This window comes from Schistocerca serialis, chromosome 3 (assembly GCF_023864345.2).
Source record: "Schistocerca serialis cubense isolate TAMUIC-IGC-003099 chromosome 3, iqSchSeri2.2, whole genome shotgun sequence".
Taxonomy (NCBI): Eukaryota; Metazoa; Arthropoda; class Insecta; order Orthoptera; family Acrididae; genus Schistocerca; species Schistocerca serialis.
The window spans coordinates 412,034,300-412,056,878 of record NC_064640.1 but is presented as its reverse complement, the minus strand read 5'-3'; the positions used below and the strand labels follow the sequence as shown (position 1 = coordinate 412,056,878).

The 22,579-nt window shown below is 48.3% G+C and overlaps 1 protein-coding gene across 2 annotated transcripts in view; it reads right to left on the bottom strand.

Moving 5' to 3' along the window:
- Positions 1-215: 215 nt before the first annotated feature.
- The window catches only part of LOC126470280 (uncharacterized), a 171,492-nt gene continuing 149,128 nt past the window's right edge, over positions 216-22,579 (bottom strand). Inside the window, exon 10 of one of the 2 annotated variants that reach the window (XM_050098029.1) lies at positions 216-1,915. In XM_050098029.1, coding sequence (XP_049953986.1) covers positions 1,856-1,915 — 60 coding nt within the window. In that variant the 3' untranslated portion in view covers positions 216-1,855. The remainder of the gene's footprint in view (positions 1,916-22,579) is intronic. The other variant, XM_050098031.1, reaches the window with a different exon arrangement.

Genomic DNA, 22,579 nt, shown 5'->3' with positions numbered 1-22,579 from the left:
TCAAATAATTATATCATTTGAAAGCCCTTTAACTGAGTTTTCAAATAAATTCAGTTTCACTGTTCTACCTTAAATTGAACACAACTTGTGAACAAATCGATACTGTTCTGAAAGTCATTTTTTTTTTTGAGAACTCATTACTCAGTGACTTATCGTCAACAAAGTGGAGAAAATTGCTTGTGTCACTATTTATGAATAGTACATGCATATTTAATTTCAAATAAATCTGTAGCACTTTTTGATATGACATTGAATGAGTGGTGAGATACGAGGTTATCAGAATTACATTGGCGACAACTTCCAGTGCCGTTATTCTATTAACTGGCAAAGCTTCCCTCTGAATACCACCATATTACAAAGCAAATGAAAAATTATTTAGCCACACTGAAATACATATTTAAATTCAGAGATTTTGTAGTTTATTAGTATGACTTAAATAAAAAATATCACAGCAGTTTAGGAAATGTCAACAAAATTACATAAGTATTTAATAAAAATACTCAGAAATATTCTTTAAAAATCAATTATCACAGAAACTGATGACATTGCAACTAACATACCAGCCACATTTAGTAAAAATATCCAAAAGTATAACAGGTAACTGCAATCACAGCAACTAATAAATAGATGTGAATTATGTGCAATGTTTAATGAGAAGTTAAAAATATTATTTATAACTGTGTGAGATTATGAGAATTCATGTCAATAGCATCACTTACTTCCTCAGAATTTACGTTCAATTAGAGGAGGAATGGGTACTTCTATTATTCAGAATATTTAGTCATCATTAAGCGGTAAAGAAAATTATCAGTAAAGTAAGTTATTACGATTGTAAACACCAATTACATCAAAAGTAAATTCACATAAGAAAATTATCTGTAACTGATTACATTACATAAAATTAGACTATGAATAATCATGAAAATATTGATATAATACTGTAACCCCCTTGGAAGAATACAAACAACAGAATGACTAAAGATAATCACTCAGCATGTAGCTCACATACTAACATTTGTGTAAGCCCAAAACCAAGTACTGAAAAAGCTATTTCATCTGACACAAAGCTCCCATGTTGCAGTTCTCATTTACGCACTTGTCATTATCTCATCTTTATATGAAAACTTTACAACCACTCCAATTTTATAATTCTCGATTTTTACAGAATTCAAAACATAATACAAATTTTCAAAATCATGAATATTACAAACACATGGATTATAGTTCCAAAAAAGCTGCTAAACCATTTTATACAATATCTGGAAGAACAGTCTATTATTATAGAGCTGATTCGTCAATTTCTTCGTCTCTTCAATGATAACAAGTTAGCTAACTTATGTTCTGTGGAAATATATGAGATACACAACTTTTCTTTTAAAGTGTACATAAGAGATGAGATGGAGAAATTAGGAAGTGGCCACTCAATAACACAATCATAATTAATTTTTCTTTAATCGTAAAGTATTCTTATAGTGTGTGTTTACAGTAAGCGACTGGGAAATGGAATACAGTTGTGATAAAAATTTTGAGAAGAGGATAGGAAAGAGAAAGGTTTCTAGCTAATGGAATGAAGATTTAAAGAAAATGGAGTGAGAATGGTCTGTTTAGTAGTGTTTTAAAACCACGAGAGGGAAGAAAAGCACCCATAAAGAAGAAAGTAAATGTATTAAATGAGAAACACGTGCAACCATATTGTAAATATAAAGAAAAAAAAGAGGAGCACAAGACAGAAAGTAGGTGGGTAGTTGGTAAAAGAGAGCTCAAAGACGAACAGAGCTCATGCTGTCCCCGTAATTGAATATTATGGTGACTTTGGAAACAATCAAATCTGGTCTTGATGTGTAATGCTGGACATTTACAACTGCAGGTTTATAGTAAATGGTGGCCTTTTGAGATGAATGGTTACCAGTTTTCCCTGAAACAGTGAAAGAAACAATACATGTAACGAAATTAAACATGAAGTAGAAAATGTATTTACTATTAACTATACTGGTTGAACAGTTTGTCAGGTCATTAATTTATGAAGTCCAACAATTTTCAAGCAAATAAAAAAAAAAAGAAGAGCCATGCATTTTCAAATACAAGTCATTTTCATACATATGTGCATGTGTGCCTATTCCCACATACTGTGTCATAAAATAATGTTCACAAAAAACTTAGTTGAGAACATCAAAATAAGAACAGTCATCATTGTTATGAGATTGACAACTAGAATAAAAAAATGACTTATCAAATTTGCAATTAGTCCTGTGCTACAAAAAACTTTGTCTCCTGCAGTACAGTCATTCTATCAATACCTATAATGCCACACATGCCTGACAGAGAGAGAGAGAGAGACAGAGAGAGTTGAAACTTACTATGTTACTTCCATTGCCATCATTCTGGAGTAAAGTGGTAGCATCAAAATGTCATCTGGTGTTTAAACTGCCTGCTATTCAGGCAACTATGATGCAAGGAATAACAAGCTGTTCCCATATGTTTGCTCAAAGAGTCAAACTTTTTTCACCACTTAGCATTTCATCATCTCCTAAGAGCTTTTAAGATTCCTTACATCTGTAAGCTAAAGGCACCATTTCGTGGATTCTGTATGTTGCATGTTAAACAGAGTTAGTATTCAGCATTAACTCTTTTTTACCTTTCTGCACGCAAGGAACAATTTTCAATTGTGATGTCAATTATGGAATACAAAGTACACACAATAAATATTAAATGAGTGTGAGTGGGTGATAGTGTTGTGTGTATATCAATTTAATAAGATTAGAATTGAAAACTATGTACCTATGTGAAGCATTTCCTAGCACTGTTGGCTGTAAATAGAGAGAACTGGTGATTCATGAGGCATGGGGGAGAGAAAAAGAGGATACTGCCAATACCGTGAAGTATTTCCTGTGCAATATGCAATATGCCAGTGAAAATTGTCAGAAGACCAACCACCATGTTGCTGAAATACTACATTTCTCCAGAGCTTACATCACTGCCTTGTTACATACAGCTCCGGTTGGTAGCAGAAAAAAGCAGGCATTAATTAATCAGAAATTTCTAAATTATGATAAAAAATTAAAACTTAGTTTAACAAAACTTAAGTGAAGATTAGAATAGGTAAAGGCACAAATAACACAATAAAACTACATTTGAGGCAGAAAAATTTTATATGGACTAGACAAAAAATGAATGTGTCAGTTTGGAACACAAAACAGGCATAATTATTTTCCATTTATCAATGGAAATGGTGCCACTAGAGAAGTAAGAGTGACAGAGGACTGGTTCGGAGGAGCTGGTTGACAGAAGGTGATTTGGGCGTGGTGCAGCACAGGTGTCTACATTGCAGCAGGCAGTGGACCACAAGTCACTGGGACGGGGCATGGAATGGGTGGTCACAGGGGCCACCGGTGTGTGTCAGCCCGTGTCACCGGCCTGGGCCCGGGGCCACAACCGGTCCGGGCGGGGCCCGGCCCGGGTGGGGCCCAGGGCCACGACCGGCCCAGGCAGGGTACAGGCCCAGGGGCATGAACGGCCCGGGCGGGCTCCAGGCTCGAGGGCACAATCACCCTGGGCAGGGTAGGGCTTGAGGGTATGAGCACCTTGCCTGAACAGCTTGGGTGCTGCGGCATTGGCACAAGGGGCCTGGGGGGGGGAGGGGACAGAAGGGGTTCTTGATGGTGGGTGATGCAAAAGGTTGGGAGGGAGAAACACAGGACCGGGGGGTAGACGCACGTGAGGGTTTGGGGGTAGTTGCGCATGACAGGGGTCGTACTCTCGGATGACAGGGGTTGTAGTCATACCGGACTCTGGGAGTGGTCACGCCATAGTCACGTGGGACTTTGGGGGTAGGGCATGCAGGAATTGGGTAGGGGAAGGGCTTTAGGGCTCGAGCGGCTTGCTTAGGGGTTGGTTGAGGAGCATACTAATCAGGGGGCTGAGCACCTCGGTTGGAAAGGCCTGATGGAGGCCTGAGTGGCTTGTGTGGTGGGGGTCAAGAGGTCCCAATCAACTTAAGGGGGACTAGTATCCCAAGCTGCTTTATGAGGCCAGGGGCCTGAAGAGGTTGTGTGCTGGGGCACTGGCACGAGGGGCTTGGGGGAATGGCAAGGGGTTCTTGATGGTGCATGGTTTGTAAGGATGGGAGGCAGGACTGGAGCAAGTCACACAGGACTCAAAGGTGTAGTCATGAATGACTGTGGGGGTAGTTAAGAAGGTCTTGGCAAGCGGTAGTCACGTGAGACTCTGGGGGGTTGGGCATGCAGGAATTGGGTAGGGGTTTGAGAGACATGGGGTTGGTTAAGAAAGGTGTGGGGCAGGGTAGGAGGGACTTGCAGGCATGAAGGTTTTGATGGTCTATCATGTAGCAGGGGTGGTGTGGGGAAACAATTAGTGGGAGGAGCAGTCGTGGGGGCTGTAGCGAGGTTTCATGGTCGTGGCAGCCACTCTGTGGCCTCTGACGATAGGTGTGTTGGCGCAGGGTATCGTGACAATAGGTGTGTTGTTGGAGGAGGTCTACCCAGAAACATGTTGGCCTTAGGGTACAGGTGCCACAGTCCCTCTTATAAGATTTGTGTTGCCTTTGGGGGAGACTCAACAAAAGATGAGAGATGAAGTGGGAGTATCACTGGGGTGAGCAACAGTTGATGCTGAGCACCAGTTGGTGTTGAGTGCCACCAGTCAGGGCATGGGTTGGTGTTGAGTGCCACCAGTGTGAGTGCATTGCATTGAGCACCTCTGATGTAAGGCTTGAAGCTGGGATTCAAGCAGTGAGGCCCAATTGGGGAGGGCGCAGGAATTGGACAATGTGCAGTGGCTGTGGCAGCGCGGGGCCCGGCCGGGTCGAAGCGACGGCGCGGCCGGGTGGAGGCGACGGCGCGGGGCCCGGCCGGGTGGAAGCGACGGCGCGGCCGGGTGGAGGTGACGGCGTGGGGTGCGGCTGGGTGGAGGCGACGGCACGGGGCCCGGCTGGGTGGAGGCGACGGCACGGGGCCCGGCTGGGTGGAGGCTTGATGAAGGTGGAGTCAAGTCCATCAGATCTGTTGGAGGTGAATGCAATTGTGTGTTCTTGTTGTGGATGGCAGCCTGAGAGCATAGGTAGGGTGGCAGGAGTGGCAGCTGGCAAAGTAGGATGGGGTAGCTTGTGTTGCAGCTGCGGAAGGTGGGTGGGGTGCCTTTTGTCGCGGCTGGGGAAGGGGGTTGGGTGCCTTTTGTCATGGTTGGAGAAGGGGGCTGGGGCGCCTTTCATAGCGGCTGGGGTGCCTTTTATAGCGGCTGGGGAAGGGGGGTGTGGTAGGGGGCATCGAACCTGGCAATGAGGTGGTAGGGGACAGCAAACCTGGCAACGAGGCGGTAGGGGACAGCAAACCTGGCAATGAGGCGGTAGGGGACAGCAAACTCGACAGCCAGCAGCAAGAAAGCAAGTGACAGGAAGCCAAGGGGCCGATAATGAAGGGGTAGGTGACAGCAAGCCCAGAATCCAGCTGGTAGGGGATGGCAAGCCCGGTAGCCAGCAGTTTGCAATTGACAGCAAGCCCAGGGGCTGATAATGATGTGGTAGGTGACAGCAAGCCTGGTGGTCCATAATGAAGGGGTGGGTGAGAGTAAGCGCAGCGGCCGGTAAAGAAGGGGTAGGCAATGGCAAGCCCAGTGGCTGGCAGTGAGGAGTTGGGGAAGGCAAGCCAGGTTACCTGCACTCCGAGTGGCTCAGAATGAGAGAGTAGGAGATGACAGGCCTAGCAATCTCCAAGCCCGATGGCTGACAATGAGGAGGTAGGTGACAGCAATAGCCAACGAGGGGGCAGGGGGCACCATCGAGGGGGCAGGGGGCACCAACAAGGGGGCAGGGGGCACCAACGAGGGGGCAGGGGGCACCAACGAGGGGGCAGGGAACGGAAATGGGGGCGGTATGTGTCGGCCAGTCTCATAGCCAGAAATAAGGTTCAGGGAATAGCAAGCCAGTCAGCTGGCAACCAGGAGTAGAGTATGGCACACAAGGCAGCCGGCAACCAGGAGGTATCTGATGACATGGCTGGCAGCTGCCAATGACGGAGTAGGGAACGTCAAGCCCCACATCCAGAAATGAGATAGTAGGGGTGGGGAGACAAGCCCCCACATCCAGCTATGAGGTGGTAAGGGGTGGCAAGAACCACATCTGGCAATAAGGGGATAGGTTATGGCAAGCCTTATGTTCTGCAATGTACCAGTAGAGCTCTGCAAGCCCCACATGTCAATGAGGCAGGTGGGGATGGCAAGTCTCAGGTCAGGTAATGTGAGGTTAGGGGAAGCCAAGCATGGTGACTGGCAGTGAGGGGTAGTGGATGTCATAGAGGGTGTGTGTAACGACAAAGAGGGCGTATGGGACAGCAAGTATGCCATCTGGCCAAGAGGCAGTATGGGAGGGACAGTAGAGTGCCTGGCCAAGAGGCAGTATGGGAGGGACAGTAGAGTGCCTGGCCAAGAGGTAGTAGGGGACGGACAGTACAGTGGCTGGCCAAGTGGTATAGGATGGAAGTACAGCAGCTGGCCAAGAGTGGCTGACCAACAGGTGGTATGGGATAAACGTATGGCAGTTGGGCACGAGGTGGTATGAGACAGCAATAATGGCAGCTGGTCTACAGGTGGTATCGGACAGCAAGTAAACAGCTGGCCTAGAGGTGGCATGGGACAGCAAGTACAGTGGCTGGCCTACAGATGGTATGAAACAGGAAGTACAGCAGCTAGGATAGGGATGACATGGGACAACAGGTGGTATGGGATGGCAAGCTCCATGTCCAGCAATGAGGAGGCAGGGGATGACAAATCCCACATCTGGCAATGAGGGAGTAGGGGATGTCAAGCCCCATGTCAGGCAACAAGGCAGGCAGTAGAGGACAAGCCCCATGTCTGGAAACAATGGGATAGGGGATGCCGAACCCGGTGGCTCACAAGCAGCGGGTACGGGATGCCAAACCTGGTGGCTAGCAGCAAGGTGGTTGGGAATGTCAGGCCCGACAGACAGCTATGAGGGTTAGGGAATGGTGTATGGAACGTCAAAGAGTGGGTATGGGACAGCAAGTACGGGGACTGACCAATAATTTGTATGGGACAAAAAGTATGGCAGGTGGCAAAGAGATGGTACGGGAAGGAAAGTGTGGCGACTGGCCATGAGATGGTATGGGAAGGAAAGTGTGGCGACTGGCCATGAGATGGTATGGGAAGGAAAGTGTGGCGACTGGCCATGAGATGGTATGGGAAGGAAAGTGTGGCGACTGGCCATGAGATGGTATGGGAAGGAAAGTGTGGCGACTGGCCATGAGGTGTTATGGGAAGAAAGTGTGGTGGCTGACCCCAAGGCGCTACAAGAAGGAAAGTTTGGCGGCTGGCCATGAGGTGTTATGGGAAGGAAAGTGTGGTGGCTGACCACGAGGTGTTATGGGAAGGAAAGTGTGGTGGCTGACCACGAGGTGTTATGGGAAGGTAAGTGTGGTGGCTGACCACGAGGTGTTATGGGAAGGAAAGTACAGTGGCTGGACAAGAGGTGCTATAGGATGTAAAGAATGGTGGCTGGCCAAGAGGTGGAGTAGGGCATGTGATGAAAAGTATGGCGGTTGGCCAAGTGGTGATATGGGATGGAAAATATGGAGGCTGCCAAGTGTTGGTATAGGATGGAAAGTACGAGGGCTGGCTAAGTGTGGTGTGGTATGGTATGGAAAGTATGAGGGCTGGCTAAGTGGTGGTATGGTATGGAAAGTATGAGGGCTGGCTAAGTGGTGGTATGGTATGGAAAGTATGAGGGCTGGCTAAGTGGTGGTATGGTATGGAAAGTTTGAGGGCTGGCTAAGTGGTGGTATGGGATGGAAAGTATGGGGGGCTAGTTAAGTGGCGGTATGGGACGGAAAGTACAGTGGCTGGACAAGAGGTGGTATGCGATGGAAAGTATGGCGGCTGGTCAACAGGTGCTATGGGATGGAAATTATGGCGGCTGGCCAAGAAGTGCTATGGGATTGAACATATGGTGATTGGCAACGAGGTTGAACAGGACATGTGACAGGAAGAATGGCAGCTGGCCAAGAAGTGGTACAGGCTCAAAAGCATGACGACTGGCCAAGAGGTGGTATAGGACAGAATGTACAATGGCTGACCTACAGTTGGTATAGAACAGGAATATGGCAGATGGGCTAGAGTTGGCATGGAACAGGAAGAGTGGCAGCTGGGCTAGAGGTGGCATGGAACAGCAAGAGTGGCAGCTGGGCTAGAGGTGGCATGGAACAGCAAGAGTGGCAGCTGGGCTAGAGGTGGCATGGAACAGCAAGAGTGGCAGCTGGGCTAGAGGTGGCATGGAACAGCAAGAGTGGCAGCTGGGCTAGAGGTGGCATGGAATAGCAAGAGTGGCAGCTGGGCTAGAGGTGGCATGGAACAGCAAGAGTGGCAGCTGGGCTAGAGGTGGCATGGAACAGCAAGAGTGGCAGCTGGGCTAGAGGTGGCATGGAACAGCAAGAGTGGCAGCTGGGCTAGAGGTGGCATGGAACAGCAAGAGTGGCAGCTGGGCTAGAGGTGGCATGGAACAGCAAGAGTGGCAGCTGGGCTAGAGGTGGCATGGAACAGCAAGAGTGGCAGCTGGGCTAGAGGTGGCATGGAACAGCAAGAGTGGCAGCTGGGCTAGAGGTGGCATGGAACAGCAAGAGTGGCAGCTGGGCTAGAGGTGGCATGGAACAACAAGTACGACAGCTGGCCTACAGATGTCTGGAACAGAAAGTACAGCAGCTGGCCTAGAGATGTGTGGGACGGCAAGTACAGCAGCTGGCGTAGAGATGTGTGGGACGGCAAGTACAGCAGCTGGCCTAGAGATGTATGGGACGGCAAGTACAGCAGCTGGCCTAGAGAAATATGGCAGCTGGCCTCTAGTTGGTATGGGACAGCAAGTACAATGCCTGAACTAGGGAGGGTAGTGGACAGGAAGCACAGTGGCTGGTCTAGAGGTGGCATGGGAAGGCAACTACGGTGGTTGGTCTAGAGGTGATATGGGACAAGGGGTGGCAAGCCCCATGTCCAGCAATGAGGGGGTAGGGGAGGACAAGGCCTATGTGCAGCAATGAGGAGGCAGGGGACAGGAAGCCACATATCCAGCTGTAGGAGGGTAGGGGACGGCAAGCCACATATCCAGCTATAGGGAGGTAGGGGATGGGAAGCCATAAGTCTAGCAAGAAGTGGTTAGGAGGCAAGCACCACATCCAACAACAAGTGGGTAGGAGGCGAGCACCATGTCCGACAACAAGTGGGTAGGATACAAGCACCACGTCCGGCAACATGTGGTAGGAGGCAAGCACCACGTCCGGCAACTAGTGGATAGGAGGCAAGCTCTAAGTGTGACAACGACAGGGTACGAAGCAAGCCCCATGTCTGGCAAACAGGGGGTAATGGACTGCAAGCTCAGCAGCCGGCAATCAGAATGTAGGAGAAACCAAGACTGGTGACCACCAAAACGAGAGCAGGTGACAACAGGCCAGATGGAAAGTATCGAATGGTAGGGGATGACACAGAGGGAGTATTGACTGCCAAAGAGGGGGTAAGAGACAACAGGTATGGTGGCTGGTCAATATGTGATATGGGACAAAACGTAAGGTGGCTGGAGATGAGATTGTATGGAATGGACATTACGGAGGCTGGGCAAGAGGTGGTATGGGACAGCATGTGCAGTGGCTGGACAAGAGATTGTTGAGATCACAATTAAGATTGCTGACCAGGAGGTGGTACGACAAATACGGTAGCTGACCAAGAAGGGTTATGGGGTGGAATGTACGGCAACTGGCCAAGAGGTGGTATGAGAGTTCATATACGGCAGCTGGCCACGAGGAGGTATGACACTGCATGTACAGCAGCTGGCCAAGAGGTGGTATGGGATGGCAAGTACAGTGGCTGGCCTAGAGGTTGTATGGGACAGCAAGAACAGTGGCTGGCCAAGAGGAGACATGGGACAAGAGGTGTTATGGGATGGCAAGCCCCGTTTCTGTCAATTAGGAGGCAGGGAATGGCAAACCCTACATCTGGCAACAATGCGGTAGTGAACAAGTACCATGTCTGGGAATGAGTATGGGACGCCAATCCTCTTGACCAGCAACAAGAAGGTAGGATACAGCAAGTCCGGCAGCCAGCAATGAGGGGTAGTGAATGGTATAGATGGGGTATGGAATGCCAAAGAGTGGGTATGGGACAGCAAGTATGGCAACTGGCCAATAAATGGTATGAGATGAAAAGTATGGAGGCTGACAAAGAGAAAGTACGGGACACCAGGTACCTCGGGTGGCCAAGAGGTGGTATGGGACATGAGGCAGCAGGGGACAGCAAGCCTGACCTCTAGCAATTAGGAGGTATGGGACAGCAAGCCCAGGTCCAGCAATAAGCGGGTATGCGACGCCAAGCATGACAATCAGGAATGAGGGGTAGGATACATCATAGAGTGTGTGTGGAATGCAGAGAGGGGGTATGGAACAGCAAGTAAGGCAGCTGGGCAATATGTCATGTTGGACAAAAAGTAAGGCAGCTGGCAAAGAGATGGTATGGAACAAGAAGTATGGTGGATGACCAAGATGTGGAATGGGATGAAAATTATGGTGGCTGGTCAAGAGGTAGTAGACGATGGCAAGCCCCACATCGAGCAATGGGGGAAATGTGATGACAAGCTTGATATCCCGCACTCAGGTGGTAGGGGATGCTAGGCCTGGTGACCAGCATTGAGGGGTAGGGGATGGCATAGAGAGTGTGTGAACGGCAAAGAGAGAGTATGTGACAGCAAGTATGGTATGGGACAGTAGGTTTGGCAGCTGGCCTAGAGGTGGTGCAGGACAGAAAGTACGGCAGCTTTCCCAGAGGTGGTAGGGGACAGCAAGTTCCACATCTGGCAATGATGGGGTAGGGTACGGCCAGCCTTCTGCCAGCAATGAGGGGTAGGGGAGGGCAAGCCCCATGGTAGGCAATGAGGAGGTTGGGGACGGAAAGCCCCACATCCAGCAATGAGGAGGTTGGGGACGGAAAGCCCCACATCCAGCCATGAGGAGGTTGGGGACGGAAAGCCCCACATCCAGCCATGAGGAGGTTGGGGACAGAAAGCCCCACATTCAGCAAAGAGGTGGTAGGGGACAAAGCTGGTCCAGGGGATGGCAAGCCCCTGGTCCAGCAAAGCTGGTCTAGGTGATGGAAAGCCCCTGGTCCAACAATGCTGGGCTAGGGTACGGCAAGCCGCTGGTCCAGCAATGAGGGGCTAGCGGAAAGCAAGACCCACATCTGGCAATGAGGGGGTAGAGAATGGCAAAGCCTCATGTCCAGCAATGAGAGGGTAGGGGACAAGCCCCATGTCTGGCAACTAGGGGGGTAGGGGAAGGCAAGCAGGGCAGTTGGCAAGCAGGACATAGGGGACTCCAAGCATCATGACTAGCAACAAGGAGGTAGGGGACAGTAGGCCTGGCTGCTGGTAATGAGGGTAAGGGACGGTATTGAGGGTGTATGGAATGCCAAAGAGGGGGTATGTAATAGCAAGTATGGCAGTTGGCCAATATGTGGTATAGGAAAAAAGTATTGTGTCTGGCAAAGAGATGGTATGGGACTCAGGTATGGTGGCTGGCCAAGAGGTGGCATGGGACAGCATGCACAATGGCTGACCTACAGTTGGTATAGGACAGGAATGTGGCAGCTGGCTTTGAGGTGGCACAGAACAGCAAGTACAGCAGCTGGCCTTGAGGTGGTATGGGACAGCAAGTACAGCAGCTTGCTTTGAGGTGGTATGGGATAGCAAGTACAATGCCTGACCTAAAGGTGGTATGGGACATGAAGTACAGCGGCTGGCCTAGAGGTGGCATGGGACAGCAATTACAGTGGCTGGCCTAGACGTGGCATAGGAAAGCAATTACAGTGGCTGGCCTAGAGGCGGCATAGGAAAGCAATTACAGTGGCTGGCCTAGAGGCAGCATAGAAAAGCAATTACAGTGGCTGGCCTAGAGACGGCATAGGAAAGCAATTACAGTGGCTGGCCTAGAGGCGGCATAGGAAAGCAATTACAGTGGCTGGCCTAGAGGCGGCATAGGAAAGCAATTACAGTGGCTGGCCTAGAGGCGGCATAGGAAAGCAATTACAGTGGCTGGCCTAGAGGCGGCATAGGAAAGCAATTACAGTGGCTGGCCTAGAGGTGACATGGACAAGAGGTGGGCAAGCCCCACATCTGGCAATGAGTAGGTAGGCGAAGGCAAGGCCCACATCCGGCAATGAGTAGGTAGGGGAAGGCAAGGCCCACTTCCACCAATGAGGTGGTAAGGGACGGCAATCCCCATGTACGGCAATGAGGTTGTAGGGGACAGCAGGCCATATATCTGGGGGGAGGGGGGGAGGGGATGGGAAGCCCCACGTCTGGCAACAAAGGGGTAATAGGCAAGTCCCAAGTTTGGCAATTGATAGAAAGTAAGCCCCATGTCTGGCAACAAGGGGGTATGGGATGTCAAGTGGCAAGCTGATTGATGAAAAGCCTCACGACCACCAAAAAGGAGGCATGGGATGGCAGGCCTGGCAGCCAGCAATGAATTGTAGTGGAGGGCACAGAGGGTGTATTGAATGCCAAAGAGGGGGTATGGAAAAAGTATGGCGGCTTCCCAATATGAGGTATGGGACAAAACGTACGGTGACTGGCAAAGAGATGGTATGGAATGAATAGTACTGAGTTTGGCCAAGAGGTGGTATGGTATGTCATGTACACTGGCTGGCCAGGAGATAGTATGGCATGGCTTGTACAGTGGCTGGCCAGGAGGTGGCATAGCATGGCATGTCTTGTACAGTGGCTGGCCAGGAGTTGGCATGGCATGGCTTGTACAGTGGCTGGCCAAGAAGTGGCTGAGAGGGCAAGTAAGGTGGCTGGCCAAGACACAATATTGCACAGCAATGTGAATGGCTCAGAGGTGGCACGGGACAGCAAGTACAGCATCTGGACTACAGGTGGTGTGGGACAGCTAGTACAGCATCTGGACTACAGGTGGTGTGGGACAGCTAGTACAGCATCTGGACTACAGGTGGTGTGGGACAGCTAGTACAGCATCTGGACTACAGGTGGTGTGGGACAGCTAGTACAGCATCTGGACTACAGGTGGTATCGGACAGCTAGTACAGCAGCTGGCCTAGAGGTGGTATGGGACAGCTAGTACAACAGCTGGCCTAGAGGTGGTATGGGACAGGGTATGGCAGCTGGCCTAGAGGTGGTATGGGACAGGGTACGGCAGCTGGCCTAGTGATGGTGTGGGTCAGCAAATATGGCAGCTAGTATAGAGGTAGTATGGGATGGAACTACAGTGGCTGGCTTAGAGGGTGTATGGGTAAGTACAATGACTGACATGCAGGTGGCTCGGGACAGAAAGTACGGTGGCTGGCCAAGATGTGGTGTGGGATGGAAAGTATGGCAGCTGGCTAAGATATGGTATAGGGCATGGGACACAAAGTATGGAGTTTGACCACAAGGTGGTATGGGACAGGAAGTATGGGTGTGGCCAAGAAGTTGCTTGGGACAGAAAGTACAGTCGCCCACCAACAGGTGGCATGGTATGGAAGGCCAGCGGGGCAGGCAAGAGGTGGTAAGTGAAGAAAGTCAAAAGATAGGCAAGAGGTGGTACGTGAAGAAAGTCAAAAGATAGGCAAGAGGTGGTACGTGAAGAAAGTCAAAAGATAGGCAAGAGGTGGTACGTGAAGAAAGTCAAAAATAGGCAAGAGGTGGTACATGAAGAAAGTCAAAAGCTAGGCAAGAGGTGGTACATGAAGAAAGTCAAAAGCTAGGCAAGAGGTGGTACATGAAGAAAGTCAAAAGCTAGGCAAGAGGTGGTACGTGAAGAAAGTCAATAGCTAGGCAAGAGGTGGTATGTGAAGAAAGTCAATAGCTAGGCAAGAGGTGGTACGTGAAGGAAGTCAATAGCTAGGCAAGAGGTGGTACGTGAAGGAAGTCAAAAGCTAGCCAAGAGGTGGTACGTGAAGGAAGTCAAAAGCTAGCCGAGAGGTGGTATGTGAAGGAAGTCAACAGCTAGCCAAGAGGTGGTACCTGAAGGAAAGTATGGTGCCTGGCCAAGAGGTGGTAGGGATTGACAGTAACGTGGATGGGCAAAAGGTTGTAAGGGATGGTCAATATGGTGGCTGGCCAAGAGGTTGTATGGGGTGGAAAGAATGGTGGCTGACAAAGAGGTGATACGGGAAGCAAGCCCAACATCTGGCACTGAGGGGATAGTGGACGGCACACCCAAAATCTGGCAATGAGGGGGTAGAGCATGCTAAGCCTGACAACCAGCAATGAGGGGCAGGGGATGGCATAGAGGGCATGTAGAACTCCAAAGAGGGTGTGTGGGACAGAAAGTAAGTGCAGATGGCCAATATGTGGTATGGGATGGCAATTATAGCAGCTGGTCAAGAGATGGCTGAGACGGCAAGTAAGATTGCTGACCAAGAGGTGGTATTGGACGGCATATAAGACAGCTGGCCAAGAGGAGGTATGGGTTGGAAAGTGTGGCAGATGGCCAAGATGTGCTATGGGACTGCATGTACTGACTGCATGGCTGACATAGAGGTGCTATGGGACAGGATGTACAGTGACTGGCCTGGAAATGGCATGGGACAGCAACTATGCCAGGAGGCTGAGTGGTGATATTGGACAAGAGATGTTATGGGACAGCAACCCCATGTCTGGGAATTAGGAAGTAGGCAATGGCAAGCTCTATGTCCAGCAGTGAGGGGGCGGGGGATGGCAAACCCCATGTCTGGCAGTGAGGGGGCAGGGGATGGCTAACGCCATTTCCGGAAATGAGGGGCAGGAGATGCCAAGCATGGCGACCAGCAGTGAGGGGTAGGGGATGTCATAGAGAGTATGTGGAATTATACAGAGGGGGTATGGGACAGCAAGTATGGAACCTGGCCAATATGTGGTATGGGTCAGCAAGTATGGCACCTGGCAAAGAGGTGGTATGGAACAAGATGTGTGGAGGCTGGCGAAGAGGTGGTATGGGATGGAAAGTGTGGCAACTGGCCAAGAGGTGGTATATGAGGGAAAGTACAACAGTTGGCCAAGAGGTGGTATGCAACAGCAAGTCCAATATCTGGCAATGAGGGGGCAAGGGACAGCGGACCCCATGACCCGCAATGAGGAACTACGGAACTCCAAGCCACACATCTGCCAATGAGAGGGCAGGGGAGGGCAGTGAATGGCAAGCCCCACATACAGCAATGAGGGAGTACGGGACAAGCTCCACGTTTGGCAATGAGGGGGTAGGGGATGGCACTCCTGACACCAGGCAAACAATGGTGGGGGACAGCACAGAGGGAGTATCAATTGGCAAAGACAGGGTAGGGGACAACAAATATGGTGGCTGGCCAATTTGTGCTATGGGCAAACAGTTTTGCACCTGGCAAAGACATGGTATGGGACTGACAGTATGGAGGCTGGCAAAGAGGTGGTGGAGATGGCAAGCAAGGAGGCTGGCCAAGAGATTGTATGGGAATGGAAGTACAACGGCTGACCTATGAGTGGTATGGGACAGGACATACAACAGCCGGCCTAGAGGTGGCTTGGGACCTCAAGTACTGCGGCTGTTCTAGAGGTGACATGGGACAGCAAGTACGGCAGTTGGCATAGACGTGGTATGGGACAGCAACTATGGCAGCTGGTATGGGGTATAAAGCATGGTGGCTGGTGAATAGGTGTTATGGGACGGAAAGTATGGCTGCTAACCAAGATATGGTATAGGGCAGACAGTACAGTTGACTGCTAAGAGGTGTTATGGGACAGAATGTATGGCGGTTGGTGAAGAGGTGTTATGGGACAGAATGTAGGCTGGTTGGTGAAGAGGTGTTATGGGATAGAAGGTAGGGTGGTTAGAGAAGAGGTTTTATGGGACAAAAGAAACGGCAGTTGGTGAAGAGGTGTTATGAGGCAGAAGGTAGGGCAGTTGGTGAAGAAGTGGTATGGGATGGAAAGTATGATGGCTGGTCAAGAGGTGGTATGGGATGTCAAGTAGGGATATGGGACAGCAAGTACAGCAGCTGGCCAAGAGGTGGTGTGGGACATGGGACAGAAAGTAACGTGGCTGGCCAAGAGGTGGTGTGAAACGGCAAGTAAGGTGGGTGGCCAAGAGGTTGCATGAAATGGCAAGTAAGGTGGGTGGCCAAGAGGTAAATGGGATGGCAAGTAGGACAACTGGCCAAGAGGTAGAATGGGATGGCAAGTATGACAACTGGCCAAGAGATGGTATGGGACAGCAAGTACAGCAGCTGGCCAAGAGGTGGTGTGGGACATGGGACAGAAAGTAACGTGGCTGGCCAAGAGGTGGTGTGAAACAGCAAGTAAGGTGGGTGGCCAAGAGGTTGCATGAAACGGCAAGTAAGGTGGGTGGCCAAGAGGTAAATGGGATGGCAAGTAGGACAACTGGCCAAGAGGTAGAATGGGATGGCAAGTATGACAACTGGCCAAGAGATGGTATGGGGCAGCAAGTACAGTTGCTGGCATACTGGTGGTATGGAACAGCAAGTGCGTCCAGTGGCCCCGAGGTTGTGTGGGACACAAAATAAGGTGTCTGGCCGAGAGATGGTATGGGATCGAAAGTAGGTGCATATCGAAGAGGTAGCATGGGTCAGAAAGTACGGCGACTAACCAAGAGGTGGTATGGGATGGAAAGTTCAGCAGATGGCCAAGAGGTGGTATGGGATGGAAAGTTCAGCAGATGGCCAAGAGGTGGTATGGGACAGAAAGTAATGTGGTTTGCCAATTGATGGTATTGGAGGGAAAGAGGTGGTACTGGATGGGAAGTAACGTGGCTGCCCAAGAGCTGATATGGGTCAGAATGTACAGCAGCAGGTCAAGAGGTGGTGTGAGATGGGACGTGTGGCGGCTGACCAAGATGTGGTAGGAGATGGGAAGTGCGGCAGCTTGCCCAGAGGTGGTATGAGCTGGCAAGTGCGGCGGCCGACCAAGATGATGTATGGGACCTAAAGTACAGTGGCTGGTCAAGTGGTGGAATGGGATGGAGTGTACAGCAGGAAGTGGTATGGGACAGCAAGTATGGCGGCTGGTCAGGATATGGTCCGGACGGCTAGTACTGTGGCTGGCTTGGAGGTGGTACGGGATGGTAAGTAAGGCAGCTGGCCAGGAGAGGGTGTAGGAAGGTAATTACGATGGTTGGAGAACAGGTCAGGTGGTTGGGACTGTAATTATGAAGGTTGGATAAGAGGTCAAGTGGTATGGCACTAATTATGAAGGTTGGATTAGATGTCAGGTGGTATGGGACTAATTATGAAGGTTGGATAAGATGTCAGGGGGTACGGGATGGTAATTACAGTGATTGGTTAAGAAGTCAGATGGTATGAGATGGTAATCAGGGAGGCTGGCTAAAAGGTGAAGGGGGCAATGATGCCATAATTACAGCATTTGGCAAAGAAGTGGTTTGGCATGGTAATTATGGCAGTTCACAAAAAGGCGGTATTAGATGGTAAGAAGAGTAATTGGCAAATAGTTTGTACATTATAGTAGTGGTGGTAGTTGCCAAAGAGCGGGAAAGGGGATGGAAGTTACGGAGGTTGACTGTGAGAATACACACATAATGGATGGCTCAGGTGATAAGAGGGAGGCACATAAGGGATGAGTTAGATAAGGCAGGATGTAAAGGTTGGCTCAGGTGACTGGGGGGGGGGGGGGGTGTTATAAGGGATGGCTCTGGTGAGGGGGGTATATAAGGGATGGTTGAGGTGAGGGGATATAAAAGATAGCTCAGGTAAGGGGGGATATAACGGATGGCTTGTATGATGAGGGGGGGGGGATGTAGGGAATACTCAGGTATTGGGGGGGGGGGGGGGTACACAGGATTGGTCACATGATGATGGCAGAACATAAGGGAAGGCTGTGAGGATGGGGTGGGTGGGGGGGGGGGGCATAAGGGATTGGTCAGAGGATGAGGGGGCAATATAAATGATGGCTCAAAGGATGAGGTGGTAACATACGTGATGGTTAAAAGGATGAGGAGACAATATAATGGATGGCCCAGAGAACAGGAGGGGACTGAAGGGATGACTCTGAGAATGGGATGGCACATAAGTGTTGACTCAGAAATGGGGAGGGGGCAGTAAGGGATGGCTTACAGTGAGAGAAGTGGAGGAATGGAGGGATTTAAGGAAGAAAGGAGATGTCAGGGAGTATCGAAAGAGTGAATATGATTAAATTTAGGTATCGGAAGTACAGAGTGTGAACGGAATGGGTCCTACAGGCAACATGGATTGAACTTACAAGGAATGAAGAAAATGCGGAAGGGAGGAAGGGAGGAAGGAAGGAAGGGAGGACAGGAGTTTAGGGTTAAAAGTCCCATCAACATCAAGCTCATTAGAGACAGAGCACAAACACAGATTATTTCAATGATGGCAAAGGATGCAGACTTCAACAACCATCATCCTCAATGAGAGTCAAGGCACGATAGGAAACAAGGTTCATGGTAGAGCAGGGTGGGAGGAGTGGGCCAGGGTGGAGGCAGTGAAAGGCAGGATTTGAGCAGTGGTGTGGCAAGTTTAATGACAGGGTGAGGTCGCAAAGGCAGGGCGAAGTCTCAGTGGTAAAGAGAGTGGTTTGATGGAGCTAAAGAGTTGCAGGATGGTGTGTAAGTGGTGGCATGGGCTGAAGATGGCGAGGCACTGCAAATTGCAAGGCAAGAGTGGCGGGGTGGATCAGGCGAGGGAATGCAGGGGCGGAGGCGGAGAGTGGGGCGGAGGCGGAAGCGGAGAGTGGGGCGGAGGCGGAAGCGGAGAGTGGGGCGGAGGCGGAGAGTGGGGCGGAGGCAGAGGCGGAGAGTGGGGCGGAGGCAGAGGCGGAGAGTGGGGCGGAGGCAGAGGCGGAGAGTGGGGCGGAGGCAGAGGCGGAGAGTGGGGCGGAGGCAGAGGCGGAGAGTGGGGCGGAGGCGGAGAGTGGGGCGGAGGCGGAGAGTGGGGCGGAGGCAGAGAGTGGGGCGGAGGCAGAGAGTGGGGCGGAGGCAGAGGCGGAGAGTGGGGCGGAGGCGGAGAGTGGGGTGGAGGCGGAGAGTGGGGCGGAGGCGGAGAGTGGGGCGGAGGCGGAGAGTGGGGCGGAGGCGGAGAGTGGGGCGGAGGCGGAGAGTGGGGCGGAGGCAGAGAGTGGGGCGGAGGCGGAGAGTGGGGCGGAGGTGGAGAGTGGGGCAGTGCTGTCACTAACAGAATATTTGCAAGATGCTAGGCAATTTTCTCTGTTCCACATCTGCATCCTGCAAATAAATTTCCATCACACACTATAACTTAACAGAAATTTAGAAACTGATCATAACTTTTCTTTATTCGTGCTCAAATGGAAAAACTATTATCTTATCCATCAGAAAGTGCATTAACTTACACCAGGTACATACTATGCCACTATATCAAAGGTCTCCTTTTCATTTGAGAATGACCTCTTAGAATAACAACTACCTTTGCATTTTTGGTGCACAACACCGTGAGTCTTAAAAAAATTATAATGGAAGTAGACGATGTTGCATTTGCTAAAAATACTGATAACGTAGCTATTCTTAGGTTATCTCTACTCAATCTAAGAAGCAAGAGAAAGAAAGGTCACCAAATAGGGAAGGATTTAATTCCTTCCCATACATTGCAATCTTTCATTTGCAAGTATTGTATTACTGAGGGGGTGAAACATGCTGGTGGCATACAGACTAGTTGCCTCATATACTATCAAGTATGTAGCCAAGGTGAACAAACACATCCAACAGATGGATCACATAGAACATGTCTCCAAATCAACTTCATGAACTGAATAAAGCAAGATCTTGTTAGATCTGCAAAAACTGTAATTCAACTACCATTTTGTATCATCAATTTACATAAAAGATTTGTACTCACTTTATCCCCTCCTAGTTTACTTCTGTTGAAGTTAATTATCTCTGTGTGGTTATGGTTTATGGGTTAAGTAAGATCCAGCTATCCTGTAAAAGTCTTAAAAGAGGAAAGAACTAAACTTCTACCTCACAGAAACTTAAAAGCACATGAACCAACATACATTGTTCCATTGTTAAAGATATAGTGTTCGAAAGCTCAGTACTTCAGCCATTAAAATTTCCCTCTACTTTCCAGATGTCAGGAGTGGGCTCTCACGCTCTGCCCTATTCTGCTGAATGTAAGCAAATACATAGCTCAGGTAGAGTTTGTGTGTTTATTATTATGTCAATCATACCAAGTGTTCAAAATGTTCACTTGCTTCAAAGTGATTCCAGACAAACAATACTGCATGTTGGTCTTTATGTACTTATTGCAGCACAAGCCTATGTCACACATTTCATGACTTAAGGATTTGTCAGTATTTCAATGTATATCTCATTTTAATGATCCCCCACAAAAAGAAGTCCAGAGTTGTTAATTCTGGTGAGCGTAAAGGTCACTTTGTGATTCCTAACAGATTAAACAATCTACAAATGTTCAGTTAAGATGGTCTGTGATTAACTTCATCTGCAAACTAAATCCTGCATAGAGACACTTTGCAGTTTTCATAAACTCCATTCAAAGAAATCTAACCAATTTTAAAAATCTTTGTCATGAAGTTGTTGATGGAGTAAAATGTGAAAAGGATGAAACACATTGGAATGTAGTATTAACAGGATACTCCTTTGGCTGAGACCACAACCACATTCAATCAGCCTTGTAGTGACATGTGGATTGTGTGTTACGGCAGCTAAAAAGGTAACTGTTTATTCCATCAGTTGCTGTTCATTTTCATTGGAGTATTTTATTCTTCACACTTCCAGTTTCTTGAACTTTTTTAAATAATATTTGCAATGGGACATCATGTGACTTTGGCACGATCAAGATACCTTTCAGCATACAACCATACCACTGCTGTAACAATTTGCCAAAAACAAAAGCTATAACCACATTTTCAACTGATGTACATATTATGAAAATATGAATAGCTTAACATGCAAATTATTATCTGATCACTACAACAGCAGAGCACAGACTGATTTTCTTCTAGAGCATATGTAAACACACAAAACATACCCAGGTGACAAGTAGGCTTACATTTGGTACAGAAGGGCAGACATTTTGTATGACTCTGGTGGCAAGATAATGGTATGTGGCACTGTTATTTTATTACTTTCTGAACCAGTTTCACACGTGTTGCTGAAATCCTGTTAGAAACTCCTTTCCTGTGTCACAGAAGAAAGTATATAGTTCCATAAAAAAAGCATCAGTGGCATAATTTGGCACCTATAAACACTAAAAGTTACTTGTGTATGTCAGGAAATTATACAATGTTTGTTATAACTTGCCAAAAACTGCAATTTAACATATTTATTCTTTCTGGACATATTTCGAGTGGTATGTCTTAGTTGGTTGATTGATCTGAGGGAGTGGACTAAACAACGAGGTCATCAGTCCCCTGGGATTGGTGAAAGATTGGGAAAGAAGTTGATTGTGCCCTTTCAAAGGGACTATCCCAGCATTTACCTGAAGCGATTTCAAAAATTCACAGAAAACCTTAATCAGGATGGCTGACTGCATGTTTGAACACATCCTCGTGAATGTGAGTCCACTGCGCTAACAACAGCGCCACCTCACTCGGCATATGTCTCAGTATTTGGAAATGTAACACAGAGTGGTGCTATCATGTAACTGATGGCATCGGTTACATCTGTTCCACCTTACAGAAAAATGGCTTGAATTGAATATTCTCATTTATGGATATCCAAATACTGTATTTTCAGAGACATGTAGTATATTTCTATTCCACACAGGAATATCTGCCAACAAAACTGTGTCACACCATTCAAAAGAGAATTGTAAAGACTGTCATTAGATTACTTACCTAGTAATTTCTGAACAACAATCTGAGTTTACTGACATTAGTATGTTGAAGGACTACGAAACCTTTCATGATGAACTGTTCCCTCACGAGCTCAGCAACAAAGACTTTCACCACTTGTCTCTTGACTTTCCACTGACATCATTGTAAATTAGACCTTTCAATTGTTTTCAACTCCAATGAAAAGATAATAGCCACAGCATCAATGTGAAAAGAGCACAGCACCAAACGAAGGGATACTTCATAAAAGAATGACTGATGCATCCTATTTACAGCTAGGATGCCAGCTTAATCATTTCATATCTTAAATATTGCGAAATAAATTACAAGGGTGTTTCAAAAAAAAGTTTTAAGTAATATAAAATTATGAAATACAAACTGTTGTTTGAAGTCATAAATAGGACCACAAAACAGCTCTCTGACTTACCCCATCACAAGTAATGGTATATGGCAACAAGACTGGGAACGAAGATAGTGCAGAGTAAGTTGTCTCAGGTTAATCTTTGTACAACAAACTTTAGAAGGCAAAAAATACAAATGACAGTGCCATTCCAAGTGGTTTGACCACAAAAAAATGAATATGTCTACATTGTAATGTAAGATATGCAGTACAAGCATACATTTTTTTGAATATATGATGATTATTGAAACAGTGGACAAAATATGCACTAATTTCTGGTATAAAATTTTGTCAGTAACATAATAAAAGAATGAATTATACTTTCTGACAACAAGAAAAAATAAGCATTTGCTAATTTGTAAGTCATGCTC